The 18,466-nt window shown below is 49.8% G+C and overlaps 1 protein-coding gene across 3 annotated transcripts; it reads left to right on the forward strand.

Moving 5' to 3' along the window:
- The first annotated feature begins 904 nt into the window (after positions 1–904).
- Positions 905–5,350, forward strand: HOXD8 (homeobox D8). 3 transcript variants are annotated; one of them, XM_057318800.1, is made up of 3 exons: positions 905–1,520; positions 3,335–3,482; positions 3,898–5,350. In XM_057318800.1, the coding sequence occupies exons 2-3, from the start codon at positions 3,458–3,460 to the stop codon at positions 4,191–4,193; spliced, it is 321 nt and encodes a 106-aa protein (XP_057174783.1). In that variant the 5' UTR covers positions 905–1,520; positions 3,335–3,457; the 3' UTR covers positions 4,194–5,350. The 3 variants fall into 3 exon arrangements, with proteins under 3 accessions (XP_057174783.1, XP_026348283.2, XP_026348282.2); XM_026492498.4 differs by lacking the exon at positions 905–1,520 and having other exon boundaries at positions 1,529–3,482; positions 3,901–5,350; XM_026492497.4 differs by lacking the exon at positions 905–1,520 and having other exon boundaries at positions 1,530–3,482.
- Positions 5,351–18,466: the final 13,116 nt, after the last annotated feature.

Here is an 18,466-nt window from a genome sequence, read left to right on the forward strand (position 1 = left end):
CATAGATCTTTATTTACAAAGTTAATCGCGCTCTTTTCCCATTCAAATTATAAACAAAATGCTTGGGGTGGGGGCGAAGGGGAACTAAGTGTTTTGTCCCAAGAGGAAATGTTGTGTTGTAATGCTTTGTTAATTAGGCCAGAATGTGTAGAAATGAATTTCGTAGTATTTGTGTTTCTTTTCTGCCCCCCAGAAATCACACAGTTCTGGAAGGTGCCTTGTATTATTGAGATCTGGGTTCACTCTTCTTTTCCCCCATTCTGTTCCAAAACCCACTCATTGATCCAGAGTTTAAATACTTAGAAGCGCACAAGCCAAACACTGAAATTTAAAAAGCCACAATTACAAAGTTGGTTCCAAGGCTTTATTGAGAATAATTCTCTTTTAATTGGGTATTTGCAAGACTGAAGTACAAATCGTTAACTATCGGAATCGGTTTGTCCGCCTTCGGATTTCAAGGAAGTTTTACCTGGCGATATCCGGCAGAGAACAACAACAACCCCGCCCCCCCTCCCGCCCCCAGTATCCTCTACTCCCTACTAATTTAAAAAATAAAGCATGCTTTTATCATCTGGAAATTCATTAACAGTCATTTACCTTGACCGTTTCCAGCCATTCCCTGTAGAAACAATTGAAAGAGTGTTAGACATTATCTTGTTATGCCTTTCCTTGTCGATCTCATTTTCTCTATTTGCGAAATATGATTCAGTCCACACGGACTGACCTCAGGATCGCACTCAGAGACTGGACCAACCCACAAAGAGTGGGGGGTAGTTGAAATGACTCGCTCGCTGCGCCTTTGGGGGCCGTCTCGGGTTTTTAGGTATTTGCATTAGGCGTGAAATGCCGGGGTGGTGTGTTTTAGCTTTAGCGGGAGCGCCCTCCGTGGGTTCGGGGCATGTTTCCGCGATCGGTTCTCAAGGCTGGAATGGGCCTGGTGCTCTCGCAACAATGGATTATCCCTCAGGAAAAGGGGCCCGGTCATCTAAAAAGCCCATGAAAAAGGCCGAGTAGGCAAGGGAAAACGCACTCAGCATAGACTTATTATGTTTATTGGACGTTAATACGGGAGTAGAGGAGAAAAAAAAAAAGGTCTGAGGGAGAGAAGACGGTGGTGTAACGGCGAGCGGGCTTCTAAAATCAGGAATATTTTGCCGATTCACACTCGACTTGCCCACATGACACGGGACGTTTCTCTTCCTCATCGCTCAAGCTAGGATGGGCCTTCTCTTTCTTTTGGAAAAATTAGTAACTTTTTAAGCTGAGTCCAGCGCCCGCTCTCAGCAGTAAGTTCACAGGCTTGGCAGATGAACTAGAATCATTAGCAGACGATGGGCGCCGCCTTCAGCTGCTTCGAACCGGCGCGATCCGAACACCCGCCCGGAGGCTCGAAGTGGGGACTCGCAGGCGTCGGCCCCCCGTGCTCCGCCCGGGGCCACCGCCTGCCCTGGTCCACTCGGTGCCGGGGCTGAGACCCGGGAGCCGCGCGTCCTGCTCGAGGAAATACTACCCACCCCAGCGTGAGTTCTCCTTCCCGCCTTGGAACATTTCTGTCGCTTTTCTATTTACTCCCTCAGCAATGTTAATCTGCCCCCCCGCCGCCCCCACATTCTTCTTTTCCCCTGCCCCTGGTGCTGACGTCTATCAAGGGTGAAATGATGGAAACTATATTCATGGGCATGATTTCCATTAAATATCAATTAACCTGGGAGCCTCAGCCAGGCGTGCAGTGCGTCAAGGGTAAATGTACATCTCATTTCAGAAGGCCTGCCAGCCCGGAAAAGAAGGGCCTAGATTCGCTTTGATAATGCCTGGCTTGGGGATCACCCTTATGGCCTTTAATCAAACCACCCAGGACCCAACCCAAATGTATGCGGTCCAGTCTGTCTACACTACTTGGCCCTTGTTCCCTGGGCTGCGCCCGCATGTTCAGAAGCGCAAAAGCCACGGCCAACCTCTGAGGGGCTGCTCTTGGGGCCAGGGGAGGGTCATTTGCTTCCATAGCCTCCTGGGAGTGGCCTCCCTGCCTCCCCCCAAGTGTAAGGTTCTCTCGCGCCCCCGCCACGCCAGCCGCGAGCCAGATTCCCTGGGCCCCGGGGGGCAAGTCGAGCCCTTGGCAGTGCGGCTTTATGGGCCCCCTTTAAGGCCGGCGGAGGCATCTCCCGGCCAGCGTGAGGAGTCCCGTCGGGAGCAACGGTGTCGCCTCCGCGCGGATCCCTCCGCGCGGTTATCTCGCCCCCATCTTCTCCACACAGTGGCGCGGTGCGAAAATGCCTCGCCGGGGCGCACCGGGGCGGCAGCCTCGGCGGCGGCGGTGGGAGGGGGCCGCGGGGGGGGCCGAGGTGAGAGGTGGTGGCGGGTAGAGGGTGTTTTTTTCTCTTCCCTCCACAGCGGAGGTTTGTAAACCGAAGCCAAAGAGTGTCCCTGTGGGCCGGGCGCACTTTTTTTTCTTGTCCCGGTGCGCTCAGGGCCGCCTGGTGCCTGAGAGGAAACAGTGGAGGCAGCGGGGCAGGTCACCCGGGGCGTCGGCGATTATATTGCGGCCGAGCCGGCGCGCGCCGGGAGAGGCCGGGCGGGCGGTGAGCGCGGGGGCTGGGCGAGGCCCCGCGACCCGCGAGGGAGGCGGTGCGAGGCTGAGGCGGCGGGCGCGAGAGCCGGGCATGAGCGCCCAGTAGCCAAGTGCCCGCGGCTGCCGGGCCTCAAAGGCGACGCGCGCGCGGGCGGGTGGCAGCACGACGTAGCCCCGCGGCCCCGGCGGCGCGAGCAGCCGCCCCAGAGGCCCCCGCGGCAGTGCGGCCGCGCTGAGGCGCGCTCCCTGCCTGCTCTGCACCGCCCGCCCGGGGCCGCCGTACCTCGGCCCCTGGCCACTGCCGCCGCCGCTCCGATGAGCTCTTACTTCGTGAACCCGCTGTACTCCAAGTACAAGGCGGCGGCGGCCGCAGCGGCGGCGGCGGCGGCGGCGGCCGCGGCGGGCGAGGCCATCAATCCCACTTACTACGACTGTCACTTCGCGCCCGAGGTCGGCAGCCGCCACGCCGCCGCCGCCGCCCTGCAGCTCTATGGCAACAGCGCCGCCGGCTTCCCGCACGCGCCCCCGCAGGCGCACGCGCACCCGCATCCGTCGCCGCCGCCCGCCGGGCCGGGTTGCGGTGGTGGGGGCGGCCCGGGCCCCGGCCAGGACTACTTCCACCCCGGCGGGGGCAGCCCGGCCGCAGCCTACCAGGCCGCCCCCCCTCCTCCTCCGCATCCTCCGCCTCCGCCGCCGCCTCCCCCCTGCGGCGGGATTGCCTGTCACGGGGAGCCCGCGAAGTTTTACGGATACGATAACTTACAGAGACAGCCGATTTTTACGACCCAGCAAGAGGCCGAGCTGGTACAATATCCTGACTGTAAATCGTCCAGTGGTAATATTGGCGAGGACCCAGACCACTTAAATCAGAGCTCGTCTCCTTCTCAAATGTTTCCCTGGATGAGACCACAAGGTTGGGATGCATTTTTTTTTTTTTTAATGCGGGGAGAGGGGGAGAAATTTGCTTTCATCTCACGTTCTAGCTTTAAAACTACCTTTTCCTCTCCCTCTCCTTTTCCTTCTTGTGTAGCTATAGTGGGTCTTATTCATAAAGTAATACTTTTTTTTTCGTAAAGTAGAAACCGCGTAAAGATAATGGGGACAGAGTAATTGTGAAGACCTTCCCTCTGTACCTCAAGCCTGCATATCCTATCTATCTATCTATCTATCTATCTATCTATCTATCTATCTATCTATATGAGAGCTAAAGAGACCTGTGTATATTTCATCCCTTAGACCCGTTCCAGAAAGCTCCAGCAACCTGCAGAGGCACCATTACATTTCTAAAACGCTTGTTTTCCTTTTTTTTTTTTTTTTTTTTAAATCAGCAGCTCCTGGTAGACGAAGAGGAAGACAAACCTACAGTCGTTTCCAAACCCTAGAGCTGGAAAAAGAATTCCTGTTTAACCCTTATCTGACCAGGAAGAGAAGAATTGAGGTTTCCCACGCCCTAGCCCTCACGGAGAGACAGGTAAAAATCTGGTTCCAGAACAGGAGAATGAAATGGAAAAAAGAGAACAACAAGGACAAATTCCCAATTTCCCGACAGGAGGCAAAGGATGGGGAAACCAAAAAGGAAGCCCAAGAGCTGGAGGAAGACAGAGCTGAAGGCCTGACAAATTAACTTCTACCTTTAAAATTTTAGCACAGACTATTAAAACTAATGATCAACACATGCTGTTGGACACCATCTATTTTCTTTGTTGGAAAGGACTTTACCTGTATTTCAAGCTACCTTCATGTCACTGCTCTTGAGGTTACTGCGCTTTGAGAGGGGTTTGAGTGTTAAAAGTTTTTAGTATTGCATAGAAGCAGCCCTTGAGCTGTACTATGTAAGGGTAATTTGATACTGACCTTGTTGCTATATTTTTATAATGGTAGTTTTTAATGTCTGAGCTGATGATTTGCCTCAACAACATAAACTTCCTAATGATTAGCACTAAATAATTGAATATAAATGCTTTATTAATCAAACAAGTGCACTTGAACACTTAAAATCATTTCTTTATGGTGAGTAAATTAAAAGAGATCTATTAATTTTTTAAAAATTATGCGTGCAGAATATTTACTTTATGTCATTTGATTAAAATGTATTATTTATGTTTTCTTTTTCTGCTTTTATCATGAATGGTTCGGGTGCCTTTTGTTTACTCCTAAAAGGTTTCTTTGAGTATTTTGTAAATGTAATATCTCTGGGAAAAGTCTGGGCCAAATATTCATAAAGCACATGTTAGCTGAAGAGTGTAATGTGTAGTCCAGCTCTGCAGCTTCCTTAAACTTGGGGAAAATGTTGGGCCAATGACAAAAGTTTCAGGAAAATGTCATAGTTGACGCTTAACAATTTTCTATAGTCTATACAAATTATGACAATTTCATCATCTAAAGTGAATGAATACTTGAAAAGCCAATTATAAGATTTTCACTCATTAACTTTTCACTCTGGCAAGTCGCCTTGTGGAATGCCTCTCATTTCTCAGCTTGCTTTCGTTTTGAACTGCGCTTGGTATCGCCTGAAATCGCTAGGTCTCTATGCTGTGGCCGCTGCTGTGATTCCGTTTTTTAAATAGGTGCCATATTTATTTGTATTCCCTTCGCTCTGTTTGCACGCCCATTTTGAGCCAACTGTGTGCGTCTCAGATGTCGGTTGGTACGTCCTCTGCTGTTCTCCAGGAAGGCCTCACCTATTGAAACAAGCCCTGAGAGCAAATGCAGAAAAATCTGAGTGTAAACAACCGCTCCAGAACATAGCTAGCTCCTTAATAAAGAAATGAATCTTTTCTAGAGCTAGTGTGTTTAAGCGCCGCACATAACCCTTTCCCTGAGTCAGGAACCACCACCTGGGCTACTAGAAGGCAACGTTTCACTAAAGTTTCTATTTGATTAAAAAAAAAAAAAAAAGGAGTGGGGGTTCCAAGCACTGCGTTGTAAAAATAAATAAATGCAGGGGAGGGGTCTTTTTTTCATTACAGAGAGGGCTGGCTGGCTAGGCTATCCTAGCTGCGTCTTGCTCTAAATAACCTTGCTAAGATACTGTGAAAGCTTTGAACTTCGCAAAGGACTCAAGTTGTGGGTCCAGTGGGGAAGACCCAGAGTCCAGGTTACACCACAGATTATTCCGCTGAGCCTGTGCTGATGCTGGGGTTTGGGATCCGTTATTAACGAGATATCCATTTTCCATTGGAGGCTGCTCCTGCAGCTGCCATTTTATGAGGGAAAAGGAGGGGAAAGAGGGGGAGTAGAGAAATTCAAGTAAACTAATATTTCTCCCCCCAAAATGGAATGCATCTCATCAGGTAGACATTGAAGAGCTCTTTGCTTTTCCTAGATGCTTTTATTTTTAAAGAGGTACCTTTTAATTCCAGAGTGGTTTTTATTGCACAGGTAAGACAATGGAATCTGTCTTAGGCCTGAATCAGTCCCTAGGCATTGGTAGGCTATTTGCCTGCCACTTCAAGGACCTGGGAAATGTTGGCACTGGTGGGGCCAGAAGTGAAACACCACCTAGCTTTCTTTTTTTTTTTTATTAAAGATTTTATTTATTTATTTGACAGAGACAGCCAGCGAGAGAGAGAACACAAGCAGGGGGAGTGGGAGAGGAAGAAGCAGGCTCATAGCGGAGGAGCCTGATGTGGGGCTCGATCCCATAACGCCAGGATCATGCCCTGAGCCGAAGGCAGACGCTTAACTGCTGTGCCACCCAGGCGCCCCACCACCTAGCTTTCTATCCAGGGAAGAGGCTGTGGCTGTGGCATTCGCTGACCTGAGCCAGGAAAGACAATTTTAAGTCACGGTGGCCTGCGGCTTAAGAAACATTTGCACTAGAGGAAACAGCTGCAATTGTGCATGCTGGATTTGGAAACGTTCTGCTCCGTGTGCTGCTTGAGACACTGCCGTTGGCTTCTACAGAGCAAAGATGCCAAGCGCCTGAAAGCATGGCTAGGGAACAGCCTGTGGGGTGGTGGTGGTGGCGGTGGGGGTTGGTGGAGGTGGTGGTAGAAGTGGCAATGGCGGTGGCGGTGGTAGCCGCAAGCTAGCTGGAGGTTCTTACTGGCTAAACTCCAGCTGCCTTCCATTTAAGTGATTCCTCTATTAGCAAAATTCGCTGTCTCCCACTGAAAACTGCTCCCTAAATTCCAGTTTTAGAGCCACTGACTTGGGGCAAGACTCAGGGGACCTGGTGGTGCATGAATGGATGTGGAAATCAAGAAATGAAGGGGAGGTAGCAATGTGCTTATTTCCTCTATATTCTGTGTTGCTGTGGAAGCGTTGTACCTTCTTGACTCATCGCCCCCAACCTATAGTAAAACTGGAGCTCTTGTACAGAAAACTCTGTTGTAATACCTGGTGCATTGCAGAGTATTTGTTCATCTACAAATTTGGTATTCTGGGTATATATTTGGTGTATTTGTACTTACACATAGATTACACATTGCAGAAAGTGTTGGTCATAAATAAATGTAGGTATATATGTTTCTTTTTGTAGCTGGGAAAATCATAGATCTGCCTTCAAATAAAGAGCTTGGGAATTACACCGCCCCCCCCCCCCCGTCACACACACACCACCTTCTTTTAGTGGCTAGAAACCCCCATCATGGTGTTTTATGCAGACAAACTCAAGGTGACAAGCACAGAAGATACCCTTCTAACTGGCTCAAATCTGTAAACATCGGAGGGTTGCAGCTAAGGGAGCAAACATTTTTGCTGCAGAAATGTGCATAAACCTTCAGAGAATCCTTTGAAAATCTAGGTGATGCTTTTTGGCCCTGGATTACTTAGAGTCCGCTTAGAGAGGTCTGTAAACCGTTTAGAGAAAAATAGGACCCTCCAATGTTAACACTGAATGAAAGAACCAAGCCTTCCAAGTGATTTAGGTTCTCTGTTTGCGAGGACTAGAAACACACAAAAGAGGGTGTGGGTCTCAATGGTTTCTAGAGAAAAGTCAGTTCGGAGACTGCCATTTTGTGAGGTTCCACAAAGCCCAGCACATCGCCTGGATTACCTCTGCACAGGGGAAAAAGTGCAAATATGGCTGCCTTTTCAAAAGTGCAAAGTCTTCTCCCAGCCCCCCTTCCCCAGGCTGAAAAGGAGGGTCATAAAGCTCCGCTTTTATGTGGGTAGACAAAAATCGGCAATTGAGATCATGTCCTAGAAAATTTTAGAAGGGAGCAATCTCTGTTCAGTTCCGTATGTACAGATCAATGTAAAGTGTTCTAGCTTGGAACCGCCCCAAAATTTGCTGCACATTTTCTTACATATTTTCTTTTGTAATTAAAAACATTGTTTTATTATTCTTCAGTGCATAAGATGTTGCTATTTCACATCCAAGCTTGTGTCCTCTGCTTCCCTGGTGTTTCCTGATTCTTCGGGCATCTGGGGGTGGACAGGGAAATAGAGCATTTTAATGGACCTTGGATACTGCTGTGGTTCCCTCCAGCAAAGTTAGAGCACACTGTTTCTAGAAGGAATATGACTTTTGCTGACAGATGGCAACAGAATTCCTTTAATAAAAAACATCCAAGGTCATCGGAACCTTTTCAAGGGATACAAATGGCCTGCTTCAGAGGGTGCTGTGTGTTTCCTGCTTAAGTCTATGTTCACTTAGGTACTTACTGGATGTGAGGATGTTAATAGCAGAAAACCTACCCATAGATATCCAATGCAAATATTTATAAATGCATTACTAGAAGTCCAAAGACAGTGCCCTTGAAAGGATGGGGGGGATGGGTTACCTCTTTCAGGCAGGTTCTGAAGGCTGGATGACCATGCCCATGCATTAATGATGAGGAGAATGCTGGGGCCCTCAAGGACATTTACTTTCAGCTGGTGTTCTCTGGAGCAGCTCCTATCAGAACTGCAAAAGGAATGTGACTCCTGCCTTTGAAGAAAAAGGACTATTTTCCCCCAAGGCTGAAACTGAGGGTCTGCTCTTTTCCCGGACAAATGGAGCCCCTCTCCTCTTCAATGTTGCATTGAGCAGGCTTTTTGATGGACAGTTTGGGGGCAGTGGAAGAAGGGGAAACTGGAATTAAATTGCATAGAAATAGGAATTGCACTTAAGGGAGAAATAGCAAGGGGTTTCATAGGGGATCCAGAAAGACTGCTTCCCCTTGAATCCAGTACTGTCCAGGAGGGTATTTCTGCCACGATAAATGCCAAGCATTGGGAGTTCAAACTGTTAGTTTGGAGAAGTTGACAAGTACCTAAAACCATTTCCAGGCTTTGAGCTGGTCGGTGACTCTCCTACCCCCAGAAACCCCAAGAAATGGGAGGGACCCCAATTCCTGTTGGAGAGGTGTTAGGGGGAGGGCGGGCTTTCGTGGCCTGCAGAGCCCAGGTTTACTGCGCAAGATCGCCGGGACTGGCTTGCCTGGAGATGAGGGGCAAAAACCGAAAGTGCCTGACTGCCGCTCTGGAGCGGGCCTTTCTGTGAGGGGAGGGGAGGAGAAGCCAAGTGACCCGCGCAAGGAGAGTCGGAGGGGGGTGACTGCCAGGATCACCTCCCCGAGCGCCTGTGCAGTACACCGCATTCATCTCCCCTCTAACACAACGGTCTATTCAGCAGAGGTTTCGAGCCAAACCAAAAAAGAGCAAAAGAAATACTTCCTAGAAAAGGTGAGAGTCAGGAACCATGGAGGAAAGAGACGCAGAGAGCAGAGAGGAGCTGAGAGGAAGAAAGACAGGAGGAAGGAAGGAAAAGGAGGAGGAACAGAGAGGGAGAGAACAGAAGATAGCGGAGAGAGAAAGAGGAAAAAACATGGCGCTTGCGAGCTGGATGTGCAAAATCCGCAAGGAATTGCAGCAAATTCCTTTTTGTTTGAAGAAAATTTACAACTTGGTAATAGACCTTTTTATGACCTATTTGCGGTCGTCATTGGCTGCGGCTGGTCATGTGCAGGCGCCGCTCGCCTTCACGGCCTTTTTCCTGATTTCCCAGGCGAATTTCCCCCCGCATTCTGCCTTCCTGGAGCCTCACCCCCTCTTTTTCTAACCTTTGTCTCTGCAGAGGTGGGATCCAGTCGCCGGCTGCGGGATTGCGGGGTCCGCCGCGGCCTCCGCTCCCGCCCGGCGCCCAACGTGGCCCCACCGCCGCTTCGCTAGGGCCGCGCCGCTGCAGCCTCCGGAGCCGGTGGGGAGCCCGGCGGGCGGGAGAGCCCGGAAGGAGCCCCGGGCGCCGAGGCCCCCGCCGGCGCCGACGCCGCCCGCCAGGAGCAGCCGGCCTGCTCCGGGTGACTGCAGCCGCGCGGTTCCGAGGCGACTCCTTCTCCAACATGAGCGGATCCCTGCCGCCCCCAGTGCGCGTAGCCCGGCAGCGCCTAATGGATTACTGCAGCCGCCCTGGCCGACCGCCGCCTCCTGCTCGGCAGCCTCCGGGTAAGAGTCGCCCCTCCCCGCGCCCCAGCACTGCCGCCAAGGAGCTCCAGGCGCCCACCCTCTTGGGCAGCCCGGTGAGCTTGGCCAGACTCCCTACACTTCTCCGGTACCTCGGGGTGGCTGCCTGCGCTCCCTGCTGCCTAATCACTCCATCTCTGAGCAGGCGTCCCCTGGGGCCCCGGGTGGGGTCCGGCTGAGCTCAGAAGTCTACGGGAAGCCTCCTTTCCCCCTCGAGATTCCGAGAGGTGGAGACCGGCAAATAGGACCCCACTGGATCGAGAGCCCCTTAATCCCCACCCTGGGAAGAATCTGTAAATGGTTCCTGGACGTCTTAGCTGTGCTGTGGGTCACTAAAGGCACTCGGTAGTATAGAGCAGTGTTTGCGGCTTGTCTGTGGTCAGAGATATCTGGGAGGCTAACAGGTGTTTTTTGAGGGTTGAGGGTTGGGGCTGGGGTGGGGGTGGGGTGGATTCTGTGTACCCAGGATGTGTTTGGTTTGTTAATCTAGGCTTTGGTGAGTGATGCTGGCTAATTTCTAGGGTTTATGGTTTATTGGGCCTTATGTATGAGATGGAATTTTAAATATTTTTAACCGTTTATCTAGTTCTTAGAGAATTTTTGTAGCAATTTAAGAAAGGTTCCTCCCACATCTAATAATCTATCAGGTGAATTTGGATTATTTTACGTCACAAAATGGATACATGTTTTGGGAGGTAATGGGATCAGAAAATCCGGTGCAGGTCTTGGGTAAAAATCAATAGATATTTAAGAAATTCAAAGCATGTCTAAATTCAAATATCGCGTGTGTTTCTTATTTGCCAGAATAGGAAAAGAGTAGGTATTTTGCTCTCTAAATGCACTGTCGTGGGTTTTTGCCTACAAATAAACGTTATATAGCAACATTTTACCCTCTTCTTCAAAATTACTGAACTGAAACATTATGCATCAAAAGAAAATCCTTTGCAGAAAAAAAAAAAAGAATGATCTTTTATCCCACCGATTTTGAGCAGCACTTGAGGATGCATCCCTCAAATCCTCTGGACTATTCCCTCATGAACACCTTGTGAAATATTAAAACCTGTGGACAATCTGCCGCATTGCGCATGGGGTGGACCTGCGCACTGCTGAATATCGTCTCCAAAGCACTCAGCGGCAAATCCTAATATTCCAAAGATTCCTTTGTAATAGTTTTGGCCATAAAAGTGTTCCTAAACAGTAAATGACATCTGTGTAGAAAGGTATTTTAGTAATTAACGATGGAATCACGCTGGTTTCAAAATGGAGGGCCACTATTTGTGGCCATTTGCCATCTTATGAATTGTGGTGGATCACTATGATCTCACAAATAAGAAACAGTGATATTTTTTATTTGGAATGTCTGTATTTTGTAACTATTTCGCCACTACGGTACAATGGCTGTTGAGATCATTGTTTCATATTGGTAAAAAGCATTACCTATTGAAAAGCAGGCCCCTGGTCAGAGGCACGTGGGCCTGTCGCCTGGCAGCTCCAAAGCCTAAGGAGCTCCCTAGGTGGGCTGGGGCAAGTGTGGGGGTGGGGAGGAGTTGTGGCCGTGATGGCCAAGCCCTAGTGTTCAGAGCTTCAGTCGCTTTTCCCTGGGTTGGGTGGCTGAGTGCGCCCAAGTGACTAAGAACCTAGGCGGGATGCAGGTCCTATTACGATGCAGCAGAGGGTGAGGTCATGCGGAGATATGGAGGACAGAAGGGTTCTTTGTAAGTCCTGTGGTGGCATTAAGAGCTTATTGGAACTTAATGGTCGATTGCATTTAAAGGAATAAATAATCTGCAAATCACATTTGAACTCAGGCCAGGAGGAGACTAGTTAACGCTTTTGCTACTGCCGGAAATGCCCCCATTGTCCCTGTTAACCCAATTTAAAAATTAAACTCAATTTTTAAAGATTAAGTAAGAAACACTTGGACTCTAAGAGCTCAAAAGCCTGGAAGTGTAGCTGCCAGCGTCCTCAGCCCAACCTCTATTCGTTTACAGTTCAGGGAGCCACTGACATGTCGGTGCCTCGGTGTTTTACGGGACAGGCTGTGAGCTGGGCTTGCACTCATGGGGGCCAGGGAAAAGAGCAAAACTCGTTATTATAAATGTGGCCAAGCACCAAGGCTGAAAACCAAACGTATTTTCCTGTGAGATGTTCCTTCAAATAAGTGTATTTCGCCAGAATTCTGTTTTCTGAGCTAGAGAAGCAGGGGAAATCGGAACAAAGACAGTATTTCACTCTGGGCAGGCAGGCAGCTGTTAGAGGTATTTACGGCCTTGCCGCAGTGCGGCCGCGGGGCAGGGCACGCGGGGGCACCGGAAGCTAGGGAGAAGCCACCAAGAACTCGGAATTCCGATTTAAGTCCAATTTAGGGCCACTCTTCCGGAATTGGTGTGAATAGATACCCTCTTTCTAGGAATGAGTCCCTTAGACTTGATGGTCGTGCAGAATGAGGGGTAAGTTGTGCTTTCTGAACGCCCGGTGATTTATTCCCCGCCTTGATCAACGACTCAAGAGAAGCCCTGTACTAGATGTGAAATTGGTGATGCAAATGACAACCTTGAGAGTGTTCTTTGGCAACATGGCGATTTTGCTGGTTTGGTGGAACAGGGCTTGCAAATCAGAAAGGACGGCTGGGAGTTTTAATACAGATTTTCCTGGAAAAAAAAATTAAAGAAAAGAGAAAGTACGATTCCTGCTTCTCTGAGATGGGGCGTCCAAGCTCCTCTGCAGGTAAGCACGCAAGCAGTGCGCGGTGGCGCACACCGCAGAGCGCTGCGCAAGCTGTTCTTACAGTTCAGTGCCCTAAGCGCCTGCCACGCACGCTCGTTTGGCGTCTGGCGCATGTGCAGTGAAATAGCCCTGCCCGGGGATCCAACCATAAGGCACGGATGGGGGAGGGGGCGAGTGGACTCAGAGCAGGAAGATATAACCCGATCTCTCCACTCCTCCCTCCCTCAGTTTTCGCTGCTCGTCTTTCCTTTATTCCAGCCTTCAATCTAAATATAGCCCAACATGTTGTCCTTGACTACGTTATTTTCAATCATCTTGACTCACCACCTCATCCCAATTTAAATCTGTACTTTAGAAACAGTCTGCAAATACGAGCTAGTGGCCAAAGGGAAGCCAAATCTTCTTTCAAGGCGTTAAAGGAAACACACACACACACACACACACACACACTTTTAACACCTTAAAAGAAAATTTTTATGTGTGCTCCTCTGGGAATTGTATAGATTTTTTTCAGCCTGGTGCTTCTGCTTTAGGAAAAGGCCTTTCCTCCTGGCGTCTGCTCAAGCCGCCAAGCTTCGGGCCAGCCCTTCCTCCGTACCATTTTCAGATTTTGTTACGCCAGTGCAGCACGTTCGAGGGCTCTGCGGGGTCCAGCGACTCAGCAGAGAACGGTCAAATAAATAAATAAACGGACAAACTGGAGGGACTATCCGCCTGGACTCGCCTAATTAATGGGGGATGCACGCTCCTGGGCCGAGAACCTGTGGGAGTGGGACGGGAGGACGTCTCAGGATCCTCTCGATTTCTGGCCGCCCCAGGGGACACTGAGGGGCCGGCTCGCAGCCTCTGGTGCCGGAAGACCTCCACCCGCGCGAAGAAGCCTCAGCCTCGGGTTTTCCGGGCCGGCTCAGTCCCCCTGCTCGGCTGTCTGGCGCCTCGTCCAGGAGGAGGCGCTGTAGGACAAGCGTCTTGCCCGCTGCGGCGGCGCATGAGATGCCCCGGGCGCGGGCGGGGTAGGGGGGGACACGTGACTCCCCTCCCTTGTCCTCTGGTCGCAAAGTGCTTTCGGCCTCTGTGGATGGTCGGAGGTGTTGCGCCCACCCCCAGAGGGCTGCTTCCCGGGATGGACAATTTAGGCAGACCCAAGGCCGCGGAGCCTGAAGGCAGATTCGAGAGTGGCGGGCCACCTCATTTCCTCCGCTTTCCCGGAGGTGGCGCGATTTCCGCGCGCTGGGCTCATAAAAGCAGGAAACTAGGGTCCTGCGGTAGGACAAGATGTGTTTAACCATCCCCCTCAGGCCGGGCTGCTGTTCTTGTTACTTTGTCTTACTGCGATCCTGGTATCCAGGATCGGCAGCCTTGAAAAGCACAACGCTCAGCGCCTCCCGGGGCAGGCGGAGCAGCCTCACCCTGACTCTCCTACCACAGGGCCTGGGTTCCAGGATTTCCCCTGGGCTTCCAGAATTTCCCCTGGGCTTCCTTGAGGCTCTGAGAGGGCGGGCGAATCTCTTTGACTTTGCAGCTTGAGAACACTGCAGACGCTCTTTCCAGCTCTTTTCCACACCACCAACACACACTTCTTTCACTCTTGCACCCATTTCAGGACCTTGGTGGGCTCCACGGGTCGTTTCTTGCACTGCTGTGACACGCGACTTCGACAATCAACCCTCATCCAACCCCACTGATCCACCATTGTCTGTTGGCAATGCAGTCTTTTTCTTCCCTCTTTTCCGTACTTAAGGGCAATGATTCTTAATAAAGACCTGAGTTCAAATGTTTATAATTCAGGTTCCTGGGTCTCAGGCTAGACTTATTAAATCAGAATATCTAGGACCTGCATTTTGTAAACACTCTCCCAAAAGGCAATTAAGAAGCATGCCTGTATTTGCAAACTACTGGTCAAGTGTCTCTCCTGCTTCTTCTATGGTTCTTTGGTGTCCAGGGGCCAAGTTCCCTTTACCACTAAGCACCCCCCTATACTTCCCTCCCTAATTGAGTTTTCAAATGTCACTACCCCATAGGCTGATTAATTGCTCGCATTTAGGGAAGGGAACATTGATTTCTTGCTAACTCGGAGATTTTTAAGAGGTGAGCATGTTCTCAGTTCAGACTGCCTTGGTTCAAATCTTTACCACTTACCTGCTATGTAACCTTAGGCAAGTAGGGCAAATTTCCTCGTTTGAAAAGTAGGAATAAGAGTACCTTCAAGAGTTGTTACGAAGATTTTTTTTTACATAGCAATACGTGTGCCGTGCAGTATTCTAACTACCTTACATACATTAACTCACTGGTTAAGTATACTTGAAACAGTGTTTTGGCACATAACAAGCATTCAATACATGTTGCTTATCCTCATTATCTCTTTTTTGCTCAACATCAGGCCTAGACTTTTAGAGGTGAAAGAGACCTGGTTCACTCACCCAATTCATGAAATCTACAGAGGAGAAGACAGACCAAGGCTTGGTCACACAGAAAGTGACAGACCCAGAAGAACACAGTTCTGGGACGCTTCCTCTTGCTGTAGTGGTCCTCGTAGGCCCTGCCCCTTCGGGTCTCTGGTGTCAGTTATCTGCCTGTGGGTAGACTTCAGGACCACATCCAGAAGGAAGGTGTCCCTAGCCCCTCAGTGGGCAGGTGGGCAGATTGAGGTGGTCTTGCCCCCACACAGGCACATCCATGACTCCTACAGAAGGCTTCCTGCCTTTCCCGAGGGCAGGCCTTTCCTGAGAGAGTCACCTCCACCACCACCTATCAGTCACGCCCACATCCCCTTTTTAGCCTCTTGAAATCTGGAGCAGGGTTAAAAAGCAAAAGGCAACAGCAGAGGATGCCAGAAATGTCCCATTCCCTCTTAATCTGCTTGTGTTCCAAGATCTAGGCTCCAGGGCCATGGCTGAGCCATAGCTTCCAACTTGGGCCACAGTGATGTCAAGGGATATCTTGGAGAGGCCTTATCCCTCCAAATCTCCATCAGCCTTTCCAAATTTTTGAGACTCTTTCTATCTTTTAAAGAGCTATGTAAATACTATTTCATGCTACAACCCACATATATGCACAGACCCCTTGCAACCAGGTTCCAACCCCTCATCCTGGCTTCCGTGACTTGTGCTTATAGACTTTCCTAACAAGGCCTCCGCAGCCCTTTGCCAAGCTACTTCTCTTGGCTTAACCAGGAGTTCACCTGCGTCAGTTTTTCTCTTAAAACACATTTAGTCTCTTTATCTACCAACCATGCCAGACAAAGTTTGGCCTATGGCATAGGGCAGTGCTGCTATCCCCAGCCATCCCCAACTCCTGTGCCATCTAGGCCTCCACTCTTGTTTCTCAAAGTACTAAGATGGCCATCCCAGACTCTACGCTTCTTGGGACCACTGGAGACTTTTCTAGCCCTCAGGTCCATCATCAAAGGCCCTGTCTCAGGGTCTATTCATTTGGATCCCATCTCTCACTTTAGAATTTCACTCTAGGGTCACCTTTTCTTTCCAGAGGACACCAAGCCAGAGCTCCAATGAGCAGACTCCATTGTAGGAGGTAGGGTTGAGGGTGGTGGGAGAAGTGTTCCTTTTTCAGTGATAGAGTATAGTGACAGGAATGTGAGATCATATTTCTCTCCTTCTTGGGACTCCCTGCTCAGCCCCTCTCTGGCTCTACCCCCATCCTGTGTTCCCAAGTGCCAGGCCTAGGTAGTCTTCTTCCATCTGCCCCCCACTTAGGGAGTTCATTCAAAGTCCTATCCCTACCTATCCTGGTTATGCAGACACTTAGTTTAAGAGGAGAGCTCAATACCACCTCTGGGCAAGAGGCCTCTTAAAAGTCAATATCAGACTATTCTTCCCTGGGGCCACATAGCAAGGGCCCTTAGGGTGGATAGAGAGCAGACCTCATCACATTTGGAGTGTAGCTGATACCTGCTGATGCCCCTTTACTATCTCCTCCTTTCTGGGAGCTGCTCTGGCTTCTAGGTTGGTGGAGCCCTACATGGGACCCTACCTCATGGGAGCTCTCTGGGCAGGAATTCTCAGGACTGACCCTTTCCAGCCAAATGGAGAGGTATAGTGCCCAGAGTCCCGCTTCTCCCCAAAACGAATTGATTATAGGTTTTAAAGAAGGCTTCAACCTCTCCTTCCACACCTCTTCTTCTGTTACTACCACCACCACCATGGAAACTCCCTGAGAAAACTCCAACAAATTGGCCCAAGTTAGTATGCTGATCCCCCTGATGCTCAGCCTTCTTATTAGACCAAGTTTGTTCTTTTCTTATCCCCACTCCCTCATTCATTCACAGAAGCCCAGGACACTGGGGGCTCGGGGGCAAGGGAAGCCTGTAGGAAGGTGGACACTCTCTCCTTAATCATGCCGCCTGGCTGCCCTAAGATTAGAAAGTAATTGAAGATGTCTGCCTCAGTGTCTTCCTTTCCTCCTTTTTCCTCTGTGTGGCTAGTTACTTTCCTGTTATTATCTCAATATACAGAGTAGGCTGTGTCATTTTATTCATCTTGTTGTGTGAGCCACAGTGAAGACTGCAAGCAAGCCCAGTCACCATCCTTCATCGCGCCATTCATTTAAAAAGTATCTACTGAGCCCAGATCAGGCACCGGGCATTGTTTCAAACAACCACCTCCTCAGCCCAGTCTCCTCCTTTTTCCCCACCCCCCATGGAAAGCTCACACAAGTGCCTAGAAAGTCACACATGCTTTGATTAATTCTGTTTTATTAACTTAAGGAAAAATAAAGAAAGCTTGTCTCAATCTCTCAAATTCTAATTATTTTTTTTTACGGTGGATTAACTGGGACTAATTTTGTAGCTGCTCACCTGGTCCTAACAGAATCAGAAATCGTTTTTTTAAAGGATTGATCTTTACTCATATTTTGAAAACGGATGCTACCAACTGTAAAAGAAAAGGTCCTCCTGAGTGGCTGGTGGGGGAGGGGAAGAAATAAATGCCGTAGAGTGAGCTAACAGCTCCCCGCTTTCAGCTAATGAAAGTTTAGAAATACACAGGGTTTAGAAATATACAGAGAATGGGTGGAAGTTAGAACGCAAAGAGATCTTTGTACAGAGGGATCTCTTTCGTGGGCTTGGTAAGACTTGCTGATGAGAACTTCGGCAACTGAATTTGATTTAGAAATCATGTATGTGCGTGTGCTCTACAAACCTACACATAACCCCCATTCTTTTCATCAGAATAGTCAAAATTACACGTTTTCACATTGATTGGTAGAAACTCTGGTGGGCTGTGGAAGGGTGCTGGGGGTCAATTCTCTTTCTATTTACCCCCCTTGGTGGGAGCTGGGGGCATCTTTCCCACCCCCACCTCGCCCAGCATAGCATCACTCGGGCCCAGGCTCCTTTTCTCGGCTTTCTCCGCAGGCGAGCGCACTCCTTCCTTCTCTCTTAGGCTCACCCCCTAGTGGGAGTGGCGGTGTGGGCGTGTAGCATTTCACTCAGGTTTGGGCGCAGGGACCATGAGCCCCTAGCCCTGTGGGAGTAGGGACATCTGACTTCCTGGGCTTGGGCTCCTTGAGAACCTCATTTGCTTCCTCACACCCCGTCCCCTTCACACCAGGGCTGTTTTATTGTTTTATAACCTTCTTTAGAGCTTCAGTTGCCAAAGATCCCGATGGGGCTATCCTCCAGTTTCTCACTTTACCAAACCCCAAGTCTTGCTGTTTTAAGCAGTTTGGTCACTTGCAAAGGCTCCCCTTTCAGAGCTAAGCAAATTATAGAAACATCTAGGCATGTGGCTACCTTCACCTTTCTCACTGAGCCCATCCACAGCA

Source organism: Ursus arctos, unplaced genomic scaffold (assembly GCF_023065955.2).
Source record: "Ursus arctos isolate Adak ecotype North America unplaced genomic scaffold, UrsArc2.0 scaffold_1, whole genome shotgun sequence".
In the NCBI taxonomy this organism is placed as follows: domain Eukaryota; kingdom Metazoa; phylum Chordata; class Mammalia; order Carnivora; family Ursidae; genus Ursus; species Ursus arctos.

Coding starts and splice junctions, on each gene's coding strand:
- HOXD8 (XM_026492497.4), top strand. CDS start 2,885: ATGAGCTCTTACTTCGTGAACCCGCTGTACTCCAAGTACAAGGCGGCG. Junction 3,483..3,897: donor TCCCTGGATGAGACCACAAG/GTTGGGATGCAT, acceptor TTTTTAAATCAG/CAGCTCCTGGTAGACGAAGA.